We start from the raw sequence: 17,182 nt of genomic DNA on the forward strand, positions 1-17,182 counted from the left end.
CATTTTCAATTTGGGGGGAGAAAAACTATCAGCACAGAACTGCATACCCATCAAAAACGTGTCCACAAAATGTGAGCTGAATGAAGACATTTCCAGACTAAGAAAATCTGCTCAAAAGTAGTGGCCCTCCCCTAATGGAAAATCTAAACGACGCACTTCAAGAAGAAATGATCCCAGACAGAAGGTCTGACATGCACAAGCAAATGTTGAACACAGAATGTGGTAAACATGTGAGTAAATCTGAACAAACACTGACCACGTAAACTACGTGAAATAGCAACAATACCTTGAAAGCTTCAAAGGCCTTTTTTTTTTTTAAGATTTTATTTATTTATTTGACACAGAGAGACACAGCGAGAGAGGGAACACAAGCAGGGCAAGTGGAGAGGGAGAAGCAGGCCCCCCGCTGAGCAGAGAGCCCGATGCGGGGCTCGATCCCAGGACTCTGGGATCATGACCTGAGTCGAAGGCAGACACTTAACGACTGAGCCACCCAGGCACCCCAGGCCTTTTTTGAAAAAGAATTAAAACACACAAAATTAACAGCTTAAAAACTGATAAGAAGGGACCAAGTCTTCTAAGGTCCTCTATATTATGCAGGAAGAAGATGCAGCTGTGAGTGAACTTTAGTTTTGGGTAAGTTAAATGTACATGTTGAAATGAACAGGATAACCACCAAAAGACTGGAAACAGTGAACAACCTCCAAACATGGGAGGGAGGGGCAGAAAAAAGGGATGAAAACATAGCAAATCGACCCAAAAGAGGACTGCAAAGACAGAAAGAAACAGAAACAGGCAAAACAAATAAGCAGCAGGAAGCAAATGGTAGGCATAAATTCCAATTCATCAGTAATGAACACTAATCACGAACGAACTTAACTGTTTCAATTAACAAGCAATGGCAGACTGGATTAAAAATGTTTTAAATAAATTTCAAAAAACAAAAAATCACAAAGACCACATTCTCTGAACACATGGAATTAACCTAGAAATCCTGTTAAAAGAGAGAAAAAAAGGTTAAGTAAAAACCCCTTTATGGTAAGATGTTAAAAAACAGACTCCAGGGCGCCTGGGTGGCTCAGTTGGTTAAGCGACTGCCTTCGGCTCAGGTCATGATCCTGGAGTCCCTGGATCGAGTCCCGCATCGGGCTCCCTGCTCGGCAGGGAGTCTGCTTCTCCCTCTGACCCTCCTCCCTCTCATGCTCTCTGTCTCTCATTCTCTCGCTCAAATAAATAAATAAAATCTTTAAAAAAAAAAAAAAAAAAAAACAGACTCCAACAAAATATCATCACTTATTGGAGCCAGAGGTTCCCCCTCATCCAAGAGATGTTCCAAGAACTGAAGTTGAAACAGCAGGAAACGGAGTATGGGAGACACTCCCTGATGTCCTCTGAAAATGTCTCATGAATGACAGCTTCAGTGACCTTTTATTTGGATAGAAATCATTGAGTCCAAAATGCTTGTTGATGATTTCTGCACTGCACTAATGTGATAATCTTGGGCCTCAACAAATTTAACAAACATTAGATCACAAATGTATTTCTCTAGTCTCCCCTCTCCGTTAAAGACTATGTGCGCCCCACCAATCCAGTAGCAACCACCAGAACTTCTTGAAGGGGATGGATTAGGATTTTATAGGTTACTTTCAATTTGCCAAATGCCCTACCACTGGTATCTCCAGACACAGATATGTATTTGCTCTTGTCTTAATTCTCTGTTACCTTGTAAACATACTGAACAAGAAGCCATTTCTAGCATATATGTAATAGCTAATCACTGGTGAGCCTAGAACAGTGCCACTTGTAACAAAAATGCTATGAAGTGGGTTTATGGGTAATGACCAAACAAGAAATATCTGAGCAGGAGAATACACATTTTCATGACAATCACTTTACAGTGACTAAGAGAATATTGGGGGGGGGCCTTAAGAGAAAAACCACATTCTATTCTCTCTGCAGTTAATTTGATATAGTTCTAATGAGGACAAAGAATACAGATCTAGAATGCTTCCTAAGATCTTGGACCGTTTCCTGAGTTTGCTAAGCTGTATATTAAAAAACAACACTACCATCATCGCTCTACCTCCTGCAACTGATCCATCACCCTATTCCCGAAATACTCTCCCATAGCCTCTTGACTGCAAATGACCGGGTCCAACCTGTTGCTAGTGTGGACATCTCCTTCCCCTTCCCCTTCCCCTTCTCCCTCGGAGCCATCTCCCTCCTGGTGTCCGGTGGTGGTGCTGATGGCGCCAGTGCTTGAGCTGACACTTCCTGGTCCAGCTGGGTGCCCCTCCACTGTGGCATCACCGTAAGCACTGCTCCGGCCGGATACTGAAGGGAAATGGTTTAAAAAAAGTGTAAGTCACATCCCCAAGCATGACAGAATCCAATGCACTCTGAAGTCAGCAACAGTTCAGGGACGACTGTTAGCTTCAGAGAATTTTTTCTTCTGTGTGAAGAAGAGAATAAATAAGGCCTGAATTCAAGATTTTGACCCCAGAGCACTATGCTACAAGACTCTGAGGGCAGCTACTCATCCTTCTACGGTATATAAGATCCACCTACAAGAACTATCTCTGCTGCTGCTAAATTTCCATCTCCTAACCCAAGGGAAACGTACATGATGGAAATCTAGGAATTATCAGCTACTCAACACCTTCCGTAAAGTATTTTCCGATCTAATTTTTAACCACAGGCTGGTTTACAAGGTCAAACCAAAATGGCATGCCTCCTCATTCCACAGCCCCACTGCATCAGCCAGCAGACTGTGATGGTGGCCCGCTATGTTAACAGAAAGATTGCCTGGGGCGCCTGGGCGGCTCAGTTGGTTAAGCCTCTGCCTTCAGCTCAGGTCACGATCCCAGGGTCCTGGGATCAAGCCCTGAGTCAGGCTCCCTGCTCAGCGAGAGCCTGCTTCTCCCTCTCCCTCTGCCTACTGCTCTGCCTACTTGTGCTCTCTCTGTGTCTGTCAAATAAATAATCTTTAGAAAAAAAAAAAGGAAGATTGCCCAACACAGCTTCCCCCAACAGAGGGGACAAAAGCCACAGTATGATGGACTTCAAGGTCATACCGTAACTATTTTAGATTATTCCTGATTTGGGATAATGCACATCCTTGCTTTCCTCCAGTAAGACACAATTAAAAACTGCCTGTAAAATGTTCCAACACTAACCACAGTTGTGCCTAAGCTCTTATCACTAAACATTTGAAACTCCAGTGTTGAGGTCAAATGAATTCCACCAGATATTCTATGAGCCCTCAAAAATTCCCTTTGCTGACACCAATCCCAGGAGCCAGGCAGAGATTCCTAGTGCATTCCCGCCCCGGCCCAAGGAGATCAGGACCCCAGCCATATTACCACTGTGCTCGCCAGCCACCGAGTCCACGGCGCTTCCCCCGCTCTCTGAGCCCACGCTACCGCCATGGTCGGCAGGGGAGGTCCGAAGGGTGGAGCCGTCAGTTGCTGCCGTGCTGCCCTCGTCATCCGAGGCTGGAGCTGAGAGAGTAACGAGAGCTGTTACAGGTAAAAACCCCTCCTGGGGGCGACAGCATCAAACCACATAGCGCAGAGGACACAATGCAGTTTATATATCCTGTCATCGAAGGAAAAAGGGAAAGATTTGCTTTGCTGGTTCATCACCAACAGGAACAAACACTATACACGGTGAGGTGGCAAACGGTACTGAGACAGAGGGAAACCCCAGTGCGCTGGGCATTTCCTTTGCCGCTACGCTATAGTGCAAGTAGACAGCGCAGAGATCCAACGAAATCTATGATGTGGACGCTCAGTTTTCTAGCTAGAATGCCTCACGGCCACCATTGTCTAGGTGTTACTGACACCTGCTGAGATCAGAAACTACCCATTACCATTCAAAGCCCGGGACTCTGAATTTTAATGAGATTTGTTTTGCAATCAATTAATTTGTGCTTATGTTAGGAAATCACTTATCATGAGCTCTTGAATCAACCTTGGTTTGTTGGTTGGTTGGTTTGCTCAGGTGGTCTAGAGGGGAGCTCATGGGGAAATTTCACCCCTCCTCATCCTCCTCCTCAGACGCTAAGAATGAAGCAAGGAAATCCCCCAGAGACAGCCACAGCATCCAGGATCAGGGCTGAGCTGAGACAGGAGGACAATGCTGGATGAGATACATGGGGGAGGAAAGCCAAGACAGCCAGAGAGCACAAGAGGAACACAATCGGCACAGCACGACAGCCACCTCCAAGCCTGAGGAGACAGCAGCTGACGAGAACTGAGAAAAGCAACACGCATGGCAGCAGGTGAGAGGGGACAGCCAATGTCTCCCTTTCTCTTCTACCCAGGGTAACGCTCCCAAGAGAAGAAAAAGAAAGGGAAGAAAGGAAGAAAGAAATACAGGGAAGCAGCGCTCGGGAAAACTCTAAATCAACCCTTCCATTCCTCAGGACTTGATTTTCCGGGGGATTATTCAGGTGTTCCCTCCTTCTCTATTTAGTCCAACTCTCTACTCAAGACATTTTTTTTTCCTTTATCAGATCAGCAGAGATTGAGTGTAAAGACAAAATGAGGTCTAAAGAGTTCCTATGAATTTTAAGTGTCCACACACCCCTACCTCCCAAGCTCACAGCCCTGACGGTGAGCCACGCTGACCTGAAGCAGGACTCAGCTTCTTGGAGCTTCACTTTTATTTGTAAATGAAGAGAAAACAGTACATGGCATGAGCTCTCTCTACTTCTCGTCTCCCTGCTCCTGATGTCTAAAACGTCCGGACTCTGGTGGAGAGCCCTGAAAGCTGTCACTGCAGCCCTACAGCTGACCACCCTGCAAGCCACTCTCTCGGCCTCTCCCTGGGAACCAGCAGGAGCCAGGCAGCATGCAAAGTGGAAGGAAGCAGAGCCATGAGCGCCTTTGCCGAGCTGCAGCACTGGGCCCTCCGCGCCCGCGTTTCTAAAGCAAAGGCAGAAGCAGGAAGTCCAGAATGGCCTGTCAAAGCAGCTGCCCGTTCCACTCTCACAGCACTAGAAACAAGGCCAGAGGGTCCTGGGGCCCTGAGCCGTGCTCCTTGCCGTGGACAGTTACCTGATGCTGTGGTGTCAGAGAGGGTTCCTGCGTCCAGAGAGGAAGAGCTGGGTGCCTGGCCGGATAGCCCCAGGCTCTGCAGGCCCAGGGCACTGCTGCTGCTGCCTGGGAAACAAGTGGAGAGTGAGCACAGCATTCCCTCCAGACCCCATCCACAGCGCTGCTTTGGCCACCTGCTGCCCTCAGGAGTCTAAACTCACCAGCGTGTGACCCCCTCTGGCCTAGAGGAAGTTAATCAACAGCCACCGCTGTCTACCCACCAAGTTTGGTTACAGACACGGTGGAAGGCTTCCTTCAACTCAGGCAGGACACAGGCTGGAGGAATCTAACGGATTTGGGAGGAAAGAACCCCAAAGACCAAACTAGCGGAAATGAGGAGATGGGCTCCCAGACGGCAAGTCCCAGCACGTCCCCTCTCACTCTCCACCTGTGTCTCTGAACAGCTCTCGCCCAGATCAACCTCTCCCCAAATCTGGGGACAAGCTAAGTCAGCTGGGTATCAGTAACTGCCAAACCCTCTCTGCTGTGCAAGGCCACCGGGCGGCTCTGTTCCTGGCATTGCCTTCTACCTTGCTGGTCCTGCTGTAGGCTCAGGGCAATGGCTAGTTCAACCATGGTCTCGTCATCTGCATCAGGCGGGATGTCCAGCATGGGGGGGAAGCCCTCTGCGCCTGCCAGCAGGGCCTCCAGGGGAGAGGGGTTGCCATTGTTGACATTTTCGGCTGTCTCCAGCACCATCGACTCAGACTGCAGAGAGAAAGCTCTGTCAGTGTCCCATGGTAAATGGCAGCTTTTGCAAGTCCACAGAATGAGAGCCAGAGGGGAGTTGTGAAACTCTTTCTCCCCTCTCCTGCTGCCAGAGACTCACCACCATCTCAAAATCTCCATGGTCCACCTCACTCTGTTCCTGGCTTTCCTGACGGATGTGACCACCATTCGGAATCCCTGATGACTGCATTTTCTCGTCTGCGTCATCATCGTCATCATCATCCTTGTCTCCTGAGTCAGAGAAACCCCAGTCACCTGAAGGTGCCTATTCTTTCCTCCCTCAGCATGTGGTGTGGTAAGTCACAAGGCAACATAAACCCAAGACAAGCTACCAGTGAGAGCCCTGTGCTTTAGAGGGAAGTCTTATCCTCCCACTTCCTGGACCTAGCGGAATCTGGGAAGATGGGGTTGGCAGTGACAGCTTGCCCCCTTAGGAAAACACTTTCCCAGCAGATGACATGACAAAAACAAAAACAAAAAACAAAAAAACAAAACAAACAAAAAAAACCTTGGATTCCCAAGAGATTTCCAAGGGCAGAGAAATATAAGACCAGTAGGCCCCATGAGCTCCCACCAACTGCCAGGAGACCTTGGGCAAGACCGGGAAAATAATACACTGGAGATGTTTATCTGTGATGTCATGGCAGCTTGGAGTATCATTTCGCTCCTGTCCAAAATAACTGGGTCAGTTTAGTTCTTTTCCCTTATGAGAAGAACCAGAACTGAAATTTAAAACCATCGAATGGAAACTTAAGGACACCACTACAGGTCCTGCCCAGGCTGGCTTCTGTGTTAAGTGTGAAGCCCTTCTAATAAAGGAGAAGTCAGGGTTAGACTCTTAATTGTCAGAAGAGGGTGGAGCCCTCACCACTCACTGGGTTGTGCGGTCGTGAAAAGCATGAAAGCATGAGACCGTGGCCTGAAATGGAAACATCAACTCCCTGTACACTAGTTTCTTGCCACAGAAAAAAGGCACACATTGTTGCCTAACTCAAGGCTTACGTTAATAAATGATATTCAAGGAAGATTATCTGAAGATCACCAAGTTGCACACATTCCACTAGACCTGCAACTGTACCGTAATGAAGCCCCCAGCCACATGTGGCTAGTCCAAGCAGAGATGTGGTTTTCGTGTAAACTACCTTAGATTCTGAAAACTGCAAAAAACATTTTCAGAAAGGAAGATTTCTTGGGGCACCTGAGTGGCTCAGTCGGTTAAGCATCTGCCTTCAGCTCAGGTCATGATCCCCAGGTCCTGGGATCGAGCCCCACATCGGGCTCCTTGCTCGGCAAAGGAGCCTACTTCTCTCTCCCTCTTGCCCCTGCTCGTGTGCTCTCTCTCTCACTCTCTCTCTCTCAAATAAATAAAATCTTTATTAAAAAAAGGAAAATTTCTCATTCATTTTTCATACTGACTACACTTAAAATGATATTTTTTATATACCAGATGTATTTCTCTTTGCTCTTTATAATGTGGCCAATGGAAAATTAAAAATTATGTTATGTGACTTGCCTTGGAAATTTCAACCCGAGCCAAACTAAGTAACCAGAGAGTTACATAATAATGCTGATATTCAGATACTTTGTAAAATTGCTTTTACTAAAATGTTCAGTGTTATGCCCTTGACTTGTGTGCAAGTATATCAGGAGGGAAATCTCTTGTGATATTTGATATCAAACTGATTGTAGGTTAAGTCCACTGGGGCTACTACCCCTTGGGCAGCAAAGTGGACCCTTAACAAAGAGTTTTTTATGCCAGGAAAAATGGCTGGTTTTTGTCTGTGGTCATGTGATTTTTGTGACTGTTCTTATTTTTGCTATAAGCTCTTGGGATCCTTTCAGTCAAACAGAAGATCCTCACTTAGCAATAATGCAAGACACATTAAGAATTGCATGACAAATTTTATGCACTCGGGGCGCCTGGGTGGCTCAGTCGGTTAAGCGTGCAACTCTTTTGATTTCGGCTCAGGTCATGATCCCAGGGTCATGAGATGGAGTCCTGCATTAGGCTCCGTGCTCAGCTGGGGAATCTGCTTGAGATTCTCTCTCTTCCTCTCCTCCTGCCCTTCTCCCTGCTCTGCACCCACACACATGTGCGTGCTCTAAAATAAATAAATCTTAAAAAAAAAAAAAAAGACATTTTCTGCATCATTGGCTTGCTTTTATTATAATATCGTTATTTTCCTATGGTCTCAATTTTATTTTAATTCTACTTACCATACGCATTTTTAAGTGCCACCTTAAATTCTTTACGGAATAAGGTAGGGTAAAACAATGGATACATAAAAGTTTCCAGGACCAGGGTTCTAGAGGGGAGGGGGATGGGAGGATGGGTTAGCCTGGTGATGGGTATTGAGGAGGGCACATTCTGCATGGAGCACTGGGTGTTATGCACAAACAATGAATCATGGAACACTACATCTAAAACTAATGATGTAATGTATGGGGATTAACATAAGAATTAAAAAAAAAAAAGTTTCCAGGACCTTGGTCCACATGAGCAATACCTCCTAAGGCTACACCTCCCTCTCCCCGACCCCACCCAGACAAGACTAAACCCAGACCTCACATTACCCATTGGAGTGTTGCTTCGAGGGGAGGAGGGCAAGGTCACATGTCTCCGCTTGTTCCTGGGCCTCAGGACTCGAATTAGAGCTTGTTTACAAGAGAAGCTCACAGCAGGATCCTGAGGTTGGGGGGAAAATAAAACAATCGGCATGCTTAGGTTTTATATTATTCATGAAACTGTCTATAAAGAACATTCTTTTTTGGTCAATCGCTGACACAGATGCGAAGGACCAATCTATCTATTCTCACTTGCAACCCTGCTGACCAAGTTCAGTGTTAATCCCATTTCCTGACATGGTGTAGGTAAGACCCATTCCCCACATCCCTGAATCTCAGTTCCTGGTAATGGACTGGCAGATCATTTGCTCCTGAAGTCACACTGGCTCTCTACAAATGGATTTTGGCTTTTCGTCAGAAAGCAGGCTCATCTTAGCTATGGGCTAAAATCAGTACTTCTAACGCTAAGCTTCTACGACACAGTCACTGAAAAGAGATCTTGTTGATGTTCATTCACACACTCATTTAAGTAACACTAACTTAGCACTAACTATGTAGCAACCACCAGTACAATCCCCTGGGGATTTAGCGCTGAACAAAAAAAACAAAATCCATCTCCATTTCAAACCTTTCCCTTGCATGGAATGAGTGAGATCATAAAGCTTTTACTGACATTCAAAAGTCTTACTTCCCACAACCTTCCTTTAAAAGTCTATTGTATTTCGGGGCACCTGGGTGGCTCAGTCGTTAAGCATCTGCCTTCGGCTCAGGTCGTGATCCCAGGGTCCTGGGATCGAGCCCCGCATCGGGCTCCCCGCTCAGAGGGAAGCCTGCTTCTCCCTCTCCCACTCCCCCTTCTTGTGTTCCCTCTCTCACTGTGTTCTCTCTCTCTCTCTGCCAAATAAATACATAAATAAAAGCTTTAAAAAAAAAAAGTCTATTGTATTTCATTAATTTAACAAACTTGTTTTTAAAAAAAATTTCCAGACACTCCCAGACCAATACAAGATTATCTGGGGTTGGAGTGATACATACAGGACACAGTAGCATCTGCATGTAGATCTTGGATGCTGTATTAATACAGTCCAGCTCACACGTACAGTAGCCATGAATGATGTCTACCAGGGCATTGACGGTAGCTTCAATATGAGTCAGGCCTACAGGGGAGGAAAAGATGGTAAGAAAACTTCTAGCTACTTGAGAATCTAAAACAAAAGTGCAAATCCTTATACCCACATAAAGGTCAAACCAACAAAAAAATGGCAAGCACACACACCCAGCAAAACAGATGAACAAAACACACATACAGAATGTAGGTTATCAGCATTATTCGTGATTTGCTTTATTAACAGTCTCCTCATCTCCCAAACTGTCTGAAAAGCCTTTGCAGATATCCTGCATCACAGAAATAAAGAGTTGTCTGCTCTTGGATATCAAAAGACAGGGCAGAAAAGTGTGAAGAGCTGAGCAGATTGTACTTGTTCCCCACAGTCCCCAAACCTTAGGTGATGATAAACTTGGCCTCTGACCTTCCTTTTAGGCTGACTGCTCAAGCAACCTGCAAACACAAATGAGCACCAGGGCTCACTCTACTTCCCTAGGTTGCTATTTGGATCCTTATACCTTACTACTTAAACTTTGGATAGTGCGAAGTTATATGCCAAACACAGGAGTAGCTTAGAAATAAAACAATTCTCAAGGTGACGCTTTACTTTTACCTTCTGAAGTGGCTTTGCCCAAGCTTTCAAAACACTTTTAAAACAATTATAACTACCACCAAGGATACACAGACACACAAAAATGCCTCTTTCTGTGAAATATTCAACCCCACAGGAGGAGCTACAGTACAAGAAAATCCCACTTCTTTGCCACACTGCTAAACTCCTGTATCTGGAAGAATGCACTGATCTTCCATCAATTCTGGAAGAGATGGATGATGAAGCTAAAGGATAAGGGTTTGACCTGTTCAAAGACAGAACTGAGATCAGGCTTCAAGTATCCCTTTAAATATGATACCTGGCAGGCAGGCAGGTGCCAAGAAGGCATTCTTGGGTTTGGACGCGTGGAGTTTCCAGAAGTGGTTCACCAGCTGGGTGATGAAACTACAGCAGTCTCCTTCCAGCTGCTTCTGAGGTTCTCTCCCCTCATCTACTCCTTCTAATAGAACAGGAGAAAGAAAATGATTAACGATGGTAAATCTGACATGGAATTTAATTTGTTTTAAGGTTAACTCAGGTCAAGGAAGCTTGCCTGGGGAGGGAGTTTCAAGTGGGGCCCCAATCAATATGCCAACTATCCCTAGACTCCAGCAGGCACATCTAGGAAAAAAAACAGTCTGGGAAAGGAATATCAAAAAAAACATTGTATGTTAGAATTAAGTAGAAAGGGGAGCATTCAGGATCTTTACAGCAGACTCAGGGATTTCAGGTCCAACTGCTCAACTTCTAAAAACTAGGGAACATCTGAGATTTTCTGGCATGATTCCTGGATAAGAATATTAGGAGAAGGAACCAGACAATGACAGCAAATGGGAGCATGTAATTAACATAACCGTAAAGGCATCAATAAGCTGTATTCAATAAGGCAAAACAAGTTAGGTACCCAGCCAACGTAAGGAGAGAAGAGAAAACAGAATGAAGCTCTGAGAAAGCCCACTGCACATGTTAATAAAACACTGGCAAAAGAATAGCACGAAAGCAAGAATTGATCCTATTACTTTAAAGCAACCAGGGCCCAAGCTTAGCTTTGCCCTGAAGATCCTAAAGAGGTAGTTACTTCAGAGACAGATTATATCTGACATCCAGAGCACTAAATAAACTCAAGATTTTCCAAAGGGTAAGCACTGGAAAGAGTATTTGCTTAAATGGTACAATCTAAACATCAAAAGCCCTACAAGGTACAAAGACAAAGAGTAAAAGCCGGCTCAGAGAATGCACTCAGGCGGAGGCCAGAGACGACAAGAAGAGGGTGAAAGGGTATAAAAGATGTATCGAGCAGATTTCAGGACCACGACCACATAGGCCAAGTTCACCTGTTTCCATCGGGGGCAGCTTGGACTCCGTAAAGTGGACAAGGTTGTTAGGGCGCATGATGGCAATGGAGCGAGCTGTAATCACCAGCCTCTGGAAGACCTCGGGGTCCAAATCCTTGCCTTCTTTGCTGGATGTGTTGAGACACTGCACAGCTTTGCTCAGCAAGGCCTGATCCTATAACAAAAGGATCACGAGGATGAACCAAAAGCAAGGGCTGGGTAGGACACTAGAGCGAAGAGGAGAGGACAGCTAGCAGGTCATCAGGATGGCTACCTCCTCTCTAGAGAACAGGTTAACTACCGCCAACTACCTGGAACAAGTGTTCAAAGCAGTCCATTTGTAAAGGTAAACTTCTTAAATCGTGAAACATTTAAAGGCACAAAATTCGAAAGTCATTAAGTGTCGAAGTACGATAGGAAAATCTGGAACCGCCCAATTCTCCAGAATTGCAACATCCCAGATGACTTTGCTAGAGCAGAAGAGCCGTTTCTCTGCAAGTTCCTACCGCCCAAAGAGTCTGTTTCTAAACTTGCCATTCGAGAGGTTCGGCAGGTTAAACTTGCATTTCTCAAGTTTCTGGGCTGGAGGCACAAAAGCTCACCGAGGCGCCTGGGCTGCTGCTTCTTCCTCGTGGAACTCACCAGTCACCTCTCCCATCTACAGCAACTGGCCCAACTTACTGCCTTCGGCCACCACTTTCAGTTATAGGTGAGACCGTCCCCCCACTCCCTGTGCCCCCTCCCCTGGCCCCAGATTTCCCCCTCAGCATCTTTCCATTCGGCAATTTCCTCACAAGCAAGGACACCTAAGTGAGGGCTGTGCCACAGCTGGAGGAAGGATCTCCGTGATTCCCCTGCCCACGCTCTTCCGGAGAAGGCACCCAGTTTTCTCTTAGACCTTGCTGATCCTACTAGTGACAAAAAAATCAATGCAAACCAGGGGCCCGTTAGTCAGCTTGTCCCCAGTTTTGAGGGGGAGTCGTTCATTTCTCAGGAGAGACTTTAGACAGTGTGGGTCTTATCTCAATGACTTTACTGTGTGCTCCTCACTTTCCGTTTGCAAGGCCAACTGGCCTGATTCCCCATCAGTACCAAAACTTGCGCTTCTACAGAAGGCATCCAGGGAGGGAGCGATTACCTTATGGCTGTGATAGGCTGAGCGGCTGGTGTGCAAGCTGGCCAGAAGGCTCTTGGACTGCTGCTGAACGCTGCCAGGTGCTGGCAGGGACAGCAGCAGAGTGGCCAGCTCCTGAGCTGCGTTCTTGTTTCTCTCCTGATGCGGAAGACAGCAAGGTTACTGCTGACCCCACCAAATCCGTGCAGAACCAACTGTGTACACTCTGCCCTTCCCCTTTCCTCTTTTCTAGACCACCAGCGCCAGGTTATGCAATGTGGACTGCTAAGAGCAAAATGAAGAATTTCAGAAATTACAGTCCTCCCACAATACAAGAGCAGGAATCGAGTCCCAGCTTACGACTCCTGGAACAGTGTTGTTTTTGCCAGCACTCGTCCTAACCTATGAAACACTCTCACAATGGGTCCCCCAAAAGTAGGACAGGAGGCCTTAAGCTAGAGACTTCTCCAGAGCTTCTTTGCAAATCAAGATTATGACATAAATATTCTTTAGCTGCAAGGCCTTGGGCCTCTGACAACTCCACTGACTTCCTACCTCTTCAGAAAGCTCCCATACGCTTTGAAAAAGTCACTTGCCTTCTCGATGATTGGGCCAACAGCAAAGCAGCTTTCCAGGGCTTCTAAAGAACTCACAACCAGCCTAGGGAGACAGAAAAGCTGGCTTGAGTACAACCACCACCCTTCTCTCTGGTTGTGCTTGAGCCTGTGCGAACTATAGTCGGGGGACCTTGGGGACAGCTAATGAATGCCAAATAGAAAATCAAAGCACAATAAGACCTGCCACAGGCACCATGCATAACGTTTCCTTGTGTTACAGGCCAGAAGAAACCTGGCTCCCACTTGGAGATCAACCTGAGGCCATGTTCATAATCCGTAACTGAAAGACAGGGCTTTTCTTCCTCAAAGCGGATAAGTGTGCTTCCTTCTGCTGCCTGTGGCAGGGATCACTGAGAGGAGCTTAACAGTCTTGATGCAATGGGACCCAAAGCTCAGGTGCCCATAGATCAGGAGACAAAAGGATACACAAAGGGAAAGGTTAAAGCCATCTTCTTATACTGGGAAGGTACGCATTCTATTTTACTTACATCTCCAAGAAAATGCACAAAGGCACTTCCTGTGAATCCCTAAGTATGGGGAGAGAACAAACTGTGTTTTCAGGAGCATGCCAATTGCCAACATTCACAGGGTACAACAAAGCATCTTTAGAAAACTGAGCCACTTTCTCCTGGGAAAGGAACCGGAAACCCAGCTGTTGAAAGGCACCTAGCAACATGCTCCTCAGGGCTTACTCCTATGAGTTTACTGTGGCGTGGTAAAAAGACCAACATCCTGATGCCGAGGCTCCCGGCACAGAGGGAAAGGTATGGAGGAGGCAGCTGGACAGAAAAAGGTCAAGGGGTAGCGGAAGGCAACAAAGAGGGAGGGAAGAGGGGCCCGAGGCATAAAACGAAGTTGGATGAACACGCTCTCTGCTGCCTTGTCAGATGCTAGGATTTCCCCGTCATCCCACTGCCCACAGCCACCCCCTTCTCACCCACTGTGGAGAGGGAGTGGAGAGGGATAGGGTACAGAAGAGCGAGCTGGGAGGTTCTGGAGCGGCCACCACCAAGTGTGCACGTACAACCCTCCACATACTCCACTCTTACACGGGATAGCTCTGCAGCCATGCAAGGACCAGAACAGAAAGGAGCAGGAGGACTCTTCCGCAGCAAAGCCACACCACTGGTTACACGGCTCTCTGACACACACTCACCCGTGCAGAGAAAAGAAAGAGGGCATACTAACCGGTCCAGCTTGGTTAGGGACTCAGTTTCAGAACTTGGGGGAGAAGCGAAGGGAGAAAAAAAAAAAAGGAAAAAAAATGTGAAGCTCAGAGAAACCTAGAAACACATCCTAAGCAAACAATATAAGAATAGGGAAGGGGGAAAAAAAGAAAGAGAGAGAGAGAGAAGGGAGGGGGAAGGCTGGTGGTGGGAGGCAGTGACTTCAAGCCAGGCTATTCTTCTGACTTACGATGTAAGAAACTCAGCGTCTTACATCATGCGTCGCCTTATCTACCGCGGCAAACCAGCAGCCGCCTAGCACAAAGAAGCCAAGCGCGACGCTTCAGAAGGCCCCTGGGGGGAGCCCGGGGAGGCTCTGACCTCCGCTGCGCGTGCAGCAGCCAGCGTCTGGCCAGCAGCGCCATTACCACCTAAGAGGCCGCTGCAGAGAAAGAGAAGATGACGACATCAGAAGGAACGGGAAGATTCTCCCCTCTAATCTCAGCAAGACTGGACCCAAATTTCTAACGCTGGCTTAAGCATCTCCTACTCCACAGCCTCTGGCTCCTCCAAAGGGCGCCTGAGCATTAAGAGAAGGCACAGAAGCCCCCAGGCAGACTAGAATCCCATGGCTCTGAGCACGCTGCCAGGCTCCGTCTGCGTACTAAGGAGACACGGGGAGTCGGGCAGCTGGGGGACAACCTGAAACTCACAGGCTACACTTGGGGCAGTTCTGAGAAGCTGACTCTCTCAGGACAGGTTGTGCCGGGAGAGGGGAAAATGGCAAGGAGGGGAGCCGACCCCCACCGGCGCTGGTACCTCTCCAGGACAGTTCCACTGGTGGTGGCAGGGGCCCCAGAGTCGCTGTCTCCAGTGCCATTGCTCTGGTTCAGGTTGGAAGGGCAGATGTTGCTGACAGAGGCAGAAGGGAACTCTTCTGGGGGCTCGTCAGGCCAGCCAAACTGCTCTTTCGTCTTGCCGTAAATTTTCACAGCGTCGATCATGGTGACACCGGCCGGATCCACCGAGGCCCCAACTGCAACAAGTGAGGGAAGCTCTAGGAAGCACATTCTCTACAGGGCGAACGTGACCGCCACCAAAGCGAAGAGCAGACTAAAGAGGGCAAAGTAGCAAATCCCACCGATTTTTGTCATGGAGAAACTTTGTCTCCTGAGACTCGAACAGCACTTGGACCCTGTGGAGACGCTGACTGCATGTGAAGCAGTCCCACTGACCAAAGGCCTAGGAAGGCCAGCTCTCAGAAGAGCCTCTAAGCACCACGGCAGGACCCCTCTGGTGCTCTCGGGGCACTGCATCCCACAAGCTCCACCCTCCAGGGAGCTCTAAGCAACCCCTTTGTTCAAAACACAGACCATCATCATTCAGTCTAGCAGCAGCTATTTCTAGAAGCAAGAGCATCAGACAGGCGGCCAGTAAATGGTAGAGAAAGACACCAGGCTCGTGAAAGGCTCAGGGAGTTGTTTTCTGAGGGTTTAAAGAATTCGACGGCTCGTCAAGGCCAGAAGCTGCTACACATCCGTCTCTCGGCGGCCTGTGACCGAGGCCCTCATCTGTGCTTTCAGAACACCTGCTGCTCTCACGCGCTGAGCCTGCCTCTTCCCTGCCCACTGACGTAGGCAACCACACCAGCAAGGCTGAGCCTGCCCCACAGAAGTGGACGTGGAGGCAGGGTCTGCCCTGTCTTCGCCCTTCCTGTTCTTCGGCACACCCCTCTCCTGCCCATCTCCAGTGAAGCTCAGAGCTTCAGGGTGGCAGAGACCACTGAGCAGCAGAGAGCAGAAGGTTCCCAGAATACCGAAGCGCCACACAGAAGTGAGAAGGGCAGGCCGTGCCAGGGGCCGGCGACTCACTGAAGAGGTTCAGTTTCTTGTCGGCCTGCAGGGCTTCCTCTCTGGTGAAGGGGAAGTCAAACCAGCGGGAGCGACTCAAGTTAAGCTGCATGGTCCTGCCGAAAATCTCAATGTAGGACGGAGCCCGTTCAATGGCCTGGGTCCCGATCTGGATCCGCATGCCTGTCATCACCATAGTGCTGTTGTTGTTGCTAATCTCGATGGTGAAGCCACCAGGCTAGAGGGAGATAAGGTCCAAGTCAGACAATGAACACAAGTTCTTTGGAGCAAACTTATAACCCTTCGTCTGCTGGCGCCAAAGTGCGTGATCCCAGAGAAATCCTTTACCCTCCTAACTCCTTGGTAATGATTTGCTTACTTCCAAGGACAAGAAAAGAGAGGCAAGGAATGGGACAGTGTCCAGTTTCAAGCTACTTTCTCCCTATCACTAACCACCTCCTGCTGCTAATGTTGGAACAGAAGCCCTTCTGTGTGGAAGTTTAGAATAGCCATTAACTCCAGGGACTGCTTAAATAGAATCCAAGGATTAGTGACTGTAAGTATATATTTCACACCTGCATTCTAAGAGAAGAGGTGTTTTCAAACCACACTGTTCAGGAGTCCTTCTACCCAGGTACGGTGCCCAGCCCAGCACGGTCCTCACCTTGGTGTTGGCCACGTACATGCCGGTGGAATTCAGCCGGTGCTTTATCTGCTGCGCATTGTAGACTTGCAGGAGGTCGTTCCCACCAAACTCCACATCCGTCAGCTGCTGGTTGTGTTCAAAGAAGTCGATGGGGAAGGTCACCTGGCTAGATGTGCGGGTTGCTGTGCGGAACAGGACCAGCGGACACAGAGCATCAGTAAGCATGTCACCCCACCTCTGCACCCACCCCACTGGGAAAGCCCCTCCCGACTGACTCTGCACTCCGATGCTCTAACCTCTTCCGGACAACCGGGATGTCAGAGTCTGTATCAGCGTGACGCCTGCATGTGGCCCACAGTCCAACA

General features: G+C 47.9%; 1 protein-coding gene across 1 annotated transcript in view; it reads right to left on the reverse strand.

Annotated features, from left to right (window-relative positions):
* Nucleotides 1-17,182, reverse strand: part of UBR4 (ubiquitin protein ligase E3 component n-recognin 4) — a 131,357-nt gene that overhangs the window by 58,105 nt on the left and 56,070 nt on the right. Inside the window, exons 47-60 of the mRNA XM_021684081.1 lie at nt 16,836-16,999; nt 16,193-16,409; nt 15,141-15,357; nt 13,135-13,198; nt 12,563-12,697; nt 11,425-11,599; nt 10,410-10,550; nt 9,429-9,550; nt 8,403-8,514; nt 5,929-6,059; nt 5,630-5,807; nt 5,061-5,165; nt 3,363-3,500; nt 2,160-2,334 (exon numbers count right to left, since the gene is read on the reverse strand). Coding sequence (XP_021539756.1) covers nt 2,160-2,334; nt 3,363-3,500; nt 5,061-5,165; nt 5,630-5,807; nt 5,929-6,059; nt 8,403-8,514; nt 9,429-9,550; nt 10,410-10,550; nt 11,425-11,599; nt 12,563-12,697; nt 13,135-13,198; nt 15,141-15,357; nt 16,193-16,409; nt 16,836-16,999 — 2,074 coding nt within the window. The remainder of the gene's footprint in view (nt 1-2,159; nt 2,335-3,362; nt 3,501-5,060; nt 5,166-5,629; nt 5,808-5,928; nt 6,060-8,402; nt 8,515-9,428; nt 9,551-10,409; nt 10,551-11,424; nt 11,600-12,562; nt 12,698-13,134; nt 13,199-15,140; nt 15,358-16,192; nt 16,410-16,835; nt 17,000-17,182) is intronic.

Source organism: Neomonachus schauinslandi, chromosome 4, assembly GCF_002201575.2.
Source record: "Neomonachus schauinslandi chromosome 4, ASM220157v2, whole genome shotgun sequence".
Lineage (NCBI taxonomy): Eukaryota > Metazoa > Chordata > Mammalia > Carnivora > Phocidae > Neomonachus > Neomonachus schauinslandi.